This window comes from Carya illinoinensis, chromosome 6 (genome assembly GCF_018687715.1).
Source record: "Carya illinoinensis cultivar Pawnee chromosome 6, C.illinoinensisPawnee_v1, whole genome shotgun sequence".
Taxonomy (NCBI): Eukaryota; Viridiplantae; Streptophyta; class Magnoliopsida; order Fagales; family Juglandaceae; genus Carya; species Carya illinoinensis.
This window is the reverse complement of record NC_056757.1, coordinates 20,544,866-20,552,732: the sequence shown is the minus strand read 5'-3', so window position 1 is coordinate 20,552,732 and position 7,867 is coordinate 20,544,866. Positions and strand designations below refer to the sequence as shown.

Genomic DNA, 7,867 nt, shown 5'->3' with positions numbered 1-7,867 from the left:
TCGATTCTTGCAACTGCTGTGACTCAACTTCTGGCACACTGTCAATACCCTCTTGGTCTTTAGCACTTTCCCCATGTAAGAAATACACCTTAGGACTCTTGCACACATGACTAGGATTCCATTTCTCCTCACAGTGAAAACACAATCCCTTCTTCCTCTTTTCATCCATTAGAGAGGCATTAACCCTTCTCAAAGGGAACATATTCTTTGGACTCTTATTAACTGACTCAACAGAACCTATGTTATCCATAGAACCCTTTTCAGAATACTGGCCATTCTGCCTCCAAGACCTCCTCGAAGATAGGACATATTCTTGCAATTTTGCTAGGCCAAAAGCAGCCACAAGATTTAATGGATTGAACATTTTTGTAGGTATCCTAATCTCATCTTTCAATCCACTTATGAAACAACTCATCTTATGCCTCTCAGATAAACCCTTCAGCTTATTTGATAAAGCCTCCAACTGTGAAGTATACAAACTAACAAAATTAGTTTGTCTCAGCCTAGTTAAAGCCTCCATTGGGTCATCAAATGTCGATGGCCCAAATCTCCCTTGTAAAGCCACCACTAATGACTCCCATGAATTAAACTGCCCAGACTCCAAAACATTTTGATACCACACCAATACCTCTCCTTGCATATGGTGCGATGCCACCATCAACTTCTGGTGGAACTTGAAAACAATCAAAATATTGGTTGGGTTTAAAGATCCAACTAGCAGGATCATTTCTACCAAATTGTGGAAATTTCAGCCTAATACTTCTATGAAAAATAGACATTTCTTCATGATTTTTAGGCTCACCAGACACCTCTCTCTCTAAAAGTATTGAGATTCATAGATTCAACCAAAGAACTCAATACATTTGAAACTTGATCTAACCCTTCTGTTATACTAGCAATTGCTTGTTGATGACCCTCCAACTGCTTCTAAACCAAATCTTGCTACCTCTAATACCCTTCTTGGTGACCCTTCAATGCTGCACTTGTACCCTCTACCATCAGAACCTCTACTTCAAGGACCGCCTACTGCTGATACCACTTGTAAGAGCATCCACATTGGTTTATGCATATGTATATGCATATGCAAAATCACCTCTTTTGGAGATCCAATTTGCCATACAAGCAAAACTCCTACATTGACTTATGCAAATTAGAGATAAAATAATAATAAAATATTATCATTTTATTACTTTTTTTGCCTATCTTTTTTATAGAGTCTGCAATTTCCATGTATTGGGTTAATACATGCAGTTAGCACCCAATGAAACTCCATTAGCACCCAATATATGTACTCAGAATTTGTAAGAGAGAGGTGCACGGGTTTGATATTCAAATATATAAAATATTTGAGTAAAATATTTTTTGGAGAGTGAATGAGTAAAATATTAGTAAAATATGTAAAAGTAAAATATGTAGAAAGAGAGTGGAAGGAGAGAAAAAGAATGAGTAAAATATGTTTTGGAGAGTGAATAGTAGATCTTCAAATATGTAAAAGTACTGTTTATAGCTATGCAAATATTTGAATATGTATAATCTAATGTAGATGAATTTAAGCTCATATTATGCAAATATGACTTTAAATATGCATATACATATACCAATGTGGACGCCCTAAGGTTCTTGTAAGAACCTTCTGCAACTTACCAAAAATGCACACAGAAACCTACTAAAAGAACTTCAATCACACACAAGACACTCAAGAATGAATGAGCAAGATTCAATGGTGAATATTGCAGAGAATCTTTGAGGGATCCTCAACCTCCAAGAATTAGACTTCATAGAAAATCAATGTTACAATCTACCAGTCCACTACTGCTTATATACTGCAATCGTGAAGCACTTAGCCAAAATTTGTTCTGAATCGAAACACAACCTACAAAGAATAAAACACCAACTATGAATACAAGGAAAGCTAAACACCTTGTTTCATTAATTCAAAACGCAGCCAGCTAAACACTAAATGGCACATTCCTTATTAACCCAAAACACATAGTTTCATTAACACATTTCTTTAAGTTAAAACCGTTATCTTGCAACTCAGCCACAGACATCTGCAACTTCCCTGAACTGCATCTGCATCTCCTCATCCCCCTCTTCAGCCTTCCCTAAGGCACCCGTGACAGTTTGGTTTAGTCCGGTCAAAATCCCCCTATTGGCTGGACAGGATCGAATTCACCTCTAAGAGCAAATCTGGACGTGCCTTGATGCCCAAACACATTCAATTTTCTTAAAATAGAAATCATTTTTCCCTTTTTGTATTTTCCTTCAAAACATTTCTAATCACTAACAGTTGTATCCATCTCCCAAACACAATTTTTAACTCAGCACCAAAATCAGTTTACACGACTGGCAAACATAAAAACCACTACTAAATTTTGTATAGTATTTTCAGTTACAAAAAACACACATCCCACTAATACTATGCAATCTTTCAGTGGATGCTACCATATTTTCAAAAACACAAAAAAGGAAAAAAAGCATCTAAATTCTCATTCCAAATATTTTCTACATTCTACAACACTAATAATACCAAAATGGGAAAAAGAAACATTTCAAAAACTTTTTCAATGGTTATAGTCTTGTAGAAAATTAGGTATTTACCATTCCAATGGCCTTGTTCCCTTCCATAGACACTGTAGTAACAGATTTAGCGCCAATTGTCTGAGACTGCAGTCTGCAATACACCAAATGATAAGTGATAACTGCGCCAGTCTCCAATTCTGATGTGAATATAGCCAAAAGAAAAGGGTTTTAAGACAATATGCATATAAATATACATATAAACAGATTTTCTTCCATTGGGAAGAGACCCGAAATCTAATAGACATTCCCTAAAAGGTACTGTAACGAATACAAATCTCTTGCAAAACTTTTGCACAAAGGAGATGTAGGACAACACAACTTAAGCCATACGCATATACCAGCTGCTTCTTTGATCCCTCTTCCTTTGCCATTCATGTCCGTTTCCTTAACCAACATGTAAGATATTCTTCAGAAAACAAAAAACCAATATATCCTTTTCCTTATCAACCGTTTGTCTTATCTCTCTATACTCATCAAGGGCAATGGATGGCCTGAGAAAAATTGATCAATTATAAAAATAACAAAAAATTAAGATGGATAAAATTAACTAGTCAAGTGCAGCTTTGTTTCTTCGACCCGGTGTAGGCTTTGGAAAGCCATCAAAAATTGGTTTTGCAATGGCAGCAGTTGAAAGGGCCTGCAAATCCGGTTTCAGAGTCCACCTTGTAGTAGTCCATATGGATGTAGAACTACTGGAGTCCTGATCCTGCAAACTTGATGTGCTTGATGACTTCTTCACAACAGAAAAGTCATCAGACACAACAGAATCGCCCAGACCAATTGGTATTGGGTTCAAACCACCTGCTTCAGAATCACTTGTTGTAGTTCGGCTTGCTGCTTTGGGCCTCAAGGCTAAGCCCTTTCCTGTTTTTGCCAGAAACCCACCAGTACTACTGTTATTCTCCAACAACATTTCTGGCGTGTGACGAGTGAAATCAGCTTCAGATTTCTGACGCCTTCTGAGCAGTTTCTCATAACATTTATCAGAGTCACCATCCCGAGCTTCTGAAACAGGCAGGACAGCAGCTAGCTCACCATTCTCATCCAATAAAGCACTAACTAAACTTTTAGATTTCGGGTGATGGCTCAAAGATGGATTGGAAGGCAGAGAGGTGCTGGGGGGCCCATCTTCTAAATATTGAGAATCTCCCTTTTTGTAGGTAGCCATTTCAAGACATTCAGGCATAGTTTTCTGATCTCTCGGTTTGAGTCCGTAGTAACCCTGTAAAGAGCTCATGGCTGGAGAAACCTTCTGCTGGGGAGATTTAACTCCAAGGGATTGAAATGATTCAAAGAAATCACCATGTCTACGCCAAGGTGGGATGTGGTCAGAACTACTCTGTCTGCAAAAATGTCAGCATCGTCAGCAACTGAAGGTTCGCATGTTCAAAATACTCTGTTTTACAATAAATGATGAAAAAGTGTAACCAATTACAAAATGTTGGGAAAAATAGAAGTGCATAAATGTTTTCGAGGGAAACAGCCAAAACTCTCATATGTCATACAAAGACATAAGTAATCACTATAAACAAACGACAAATCTGTCAAAGCTGATATTACTGGAAGGATCCTATTCAAAGCATAATCAACAGGAAAAGCATTTCCATTATGAATCTGAGATATTTCTAAAAAAGTATGCAGCACATAGAATTGGCAAAGGACGCCCACCCGTTGTGCACTGTGTTACCAAAGCTTTCCTGTTTTTATTTTTTTTACTAGGTGATTAAACATTTTAAAATTACAATTAAAAAATTAAAAAAAAAAACTCAAAAGGGCTAACCCTATTAGACAGGAAGTATACAAGAAGAACACCTAACTAGAAAAAGGAAAAAAGAAAAAAAAAAGAAAGGCAAGAAAACAATGAAAACTATGCCCGTTAAAAATCTATAGAGGCTGTCCAAAGGAACAAAGACCTGAAGAAAAAAAAAAAAAAAAAAAAATTAACCTCTTCAATCTTACGCTCACGATCTCAAGTTTTTATCATTCCTTTAGTCCAAATACACCACCATAGAAATATAAAGACCATCTTCCAGACTGCTGCAATTTGGAGGCTGACATAACCTTCTCCAAATGGCAAAGAGGTTTACTATCCTCCCTAGGCATAGCCCAACCCAATGTGTTGCCAAATCTGATGGAGGATCTTTATAAACTCAAAACTAGATTAGCTTTTTGATAATTTCATACAGGTCTAGTAGGTGGGGTTTGATGGTTAGGGAGCCAACCCATCACAAAACATAAAAAATGATTTAAACCCAACTTCAGCAAGAATGTGAACCATTGCCAGCAACAACCACCACCACCACCACCATGATAAGTGCTGCTACCCCATCATTGCCAACACATGTTTGACCAGTCCACATTCCAACGGGCAACACCAATATGAAAAAACCTCTACATAATAACCACCACAATCATAAACTCTTCCGTGACATTGCATAAATAACTCCACCACAATGCCATCTTGATCATGTTGACCTTACCACTGCAGCTCTGCAGTATCACCACCCAAAACGCCAGGCACTGCATCACCCAAAGTCAGCTGTAGCTCAAGTCCCAATGTGTTAAAACAAAGAATTCTGTTTTTTTATAAGTATTTTACAACAAAGTTTTATAAATAAAATCAACTTAATAATATCATTTTACCCTGAATATTACCCATCTTACATTGTAAACTTAGAGAGAGAGAGAGAGAGAGAGAGAGAGAGAGGAATTATTGGTGCTCTACAATTCAATATTTTTAGTAGAACATCCTGCAAAATGGGCTGGTATTTTTACCTTACAAACACAAGGAAACTAAACAAATTCCAATTAAGTGGTAATGAAAACAAAGAAAAAGTGAGGGTGTGCGTTAGGGTGATAAGTTCATCATTAATACAAATAAATTAACCAAATGGCACTAACTAATATAATATCATGGAAGAGAAGCTCAGATAAGGTTCCAAATACACAAGAACATTATTGAAAAAACGATATGGAGTGAGCAAAATGTAAATACCCTGAAGTGATGGAACCATTTGATAAACAGGGAGATGGAGGATGCCTTCCAGGTAATGGAATCTGGAGAGACTTGAGAGCAAACATTTGAAAATCTGTAACCAATCCATTCTGCTTTTTTATGTCAGCAACCTACAATATCAAAAAGAAAAAAGAAAACTCAGCACAAGGTTGAGGCAAATTCAAACAAACTTGTCAGTAGCAAAATGAAAACAGGAGTAAACAGAACATTCACAATATAATAAACGCCAAAAAGCTCTAAGATCATTCCCCAAGATTTAGAGAAAATATCTTCCTCTCTGGTTCACCACCCCAAGGGTATGAGAGGCAATTTGAAAATCAATATGTAAAGCAAAGAGGCTCTGAGTGAAAGAATTCGTTTATTCCAATAGTGGAGGAGTTCATCTCTATGCCTATAATTTCCAGCTTCGAAATTAAAATTTGAAACTAGTGTACAGTTCGAAACGGCAACTGACTTTATAAGTGCTACCATAATGTTGGAAGAAACTAATTTACCCCATTTTCCAGCTCAGTGAACAGATGCAATTCGGAATACATAATGATGCAATGCTCAAGTGTTCCATGCATAAGACATGAAGCTACACAAACACCTAAAGCATAAAATCGGCTTACATAAAAGAAGAGAGAAAAAAGCAGCCGGCCTATCTAATATTTATTCGTTCTTCGTTTTGTTGTAGAAGAGGGGGGGAAGAAATCCCTCCAATAAAATTCTTATTATTAACCATATTGGTCCCTGTTCCTTACAAAGGAACAAGTCAAAATCATCAAGAAAACGCAGAAGGCGAATCAGCGATGAACTAATCCCGGGACTTGGAATTCCATTGGATCATAATGAATTACACGATTTCGAATCAACGTTAGCGGAATTAAAATAATCTTTGTTATTACAGCTAGTACACCAAAAAAACCAAAAGAATCAAGTAGAGAAATTTTAGTCGAACAATCGAACAGGCATACCTCGACACCGTACTTGATGGCAATCCCGGCGAGAGTGTCCAGCTTTGAAACGGTGTGTTCGATGTAACCAACAGCACCGCCGGAAGAAAGCACAGAAGAAGGCGAAGATAACGGCGGAGACTCATCTCTATCTCTATTGCCTCCATTACCGTGCACCGTACAATTGTAATAATTATGATTGCCATTACGCCTCTCCCTTTCCATCTGCGTACAACTCAATGCAAAATCAACCCGCCCAGACACTCCTGATCTCTATATTATACACCGATCATCAACACAACAATATGCTAACCGGTCGAATTCCCTTGAAGAATTGGAAAGAGAACAACCCAAGATCTGTGAAAAATGAAAAACACAAGATTGGCGTGTCTTATATTTGATCCACCTGAAGTTGCTTCCCAAAATTATCCAGGAAAAATTGAATGAACCCAAGGAAAATCGGTGCTTGCCCGCTCTCTATCCATCTCTTGTTTGTTTGTTTGTTTGTTTTTTTTTTTTTGACAGAATCCCTTGTTCAATTAACTAAGATTTCAGTATATTATACAATAATTGCAGTAGTTCTGTTGTCGGCTTTGGTTTGGTGTGGAATCTGTGGATAAATAATCTAAAATATTTAGTATTTATACGGATTATCGAATAAATTTGAGTAACGCTACAATATGTTCACGTCCGGCTTTACAATTAAAAAATAACTTTTTAACATGGATATTAATTATACATTTTAAAACGGTAAATATTATTATTTTTATTTATAAAGAATTTTAATTTTGTATTTTTATAATTTTTTCATCGTCTTAATTAAAAATGATTATATAAAACTTAAAACTCAAAATAGAAAAGAATTTAATATTTTTAATAGAGTGATACTTTCACATTGATTTTTATAAAATTAATAGCAATAATAAACTTCTTTTTTTAGAGGTAATAATAAAAATAAAATTATATTAATTATAATCTTATTAGAAGTGGATGTTTTAAATTGGATAAATAAAATATTTACAAATTAATGAGAGTAGTGCTCTTATCCTAATTTTTATTATTTTTAGGGTTATGCTACACAGCAGCTTCACACATGACACATCAGAATTGTTTAGATATAAAATAAAAGAAGGTAAAAGAGTTAAAATCACATATTTAAGTTATGTGAAGAGTATGAGGTTGACTTTCAAGATTTGTCTTATTTTTAGTCTTGTAAGAGTTTCGGAGAATGTTGCATCTACGCTAATATTTCATCATTGAATAAATCTACTATGCTGCCCGACTCCGATAGCTCCATTTGATCGAATTTTTTTTAATTAATGATTAAAGAAGT

The 7,867-nt window shown here is 35.9% G+C and overlaps 1 protein-coding gene across 1 annotated transcript; it reads right to left on the bottom strand.

Moving 5' to 3' along the window:
• Nucleotides 1-2,692: 2,692 nt before the first annotated feature.
• Nucleotides 2,693-7,140, bottom strand: LOC122314222. The gene is made up of 3 exons (XM_043129649.1): nt 6,556-7,140; nt 5,579-5,709; nt 2,693-3,926 (listed from the first exon to the last, which is right to left on the bottom strand). Exons 1-3 carry the CDS (start codon nt 6,757-6,759, stop codon nt 3,131-3,133), a joined length of 1,131 nt encoding a protein of 376 aa, XP_042985583.1. The 5' UTR covers nt 6,760-7,140; the 3' UTR covers nt 2,693-3,130.
• Between the last annotated feature and the right edge of the window lie 727 nt (nt 7,141-7,867).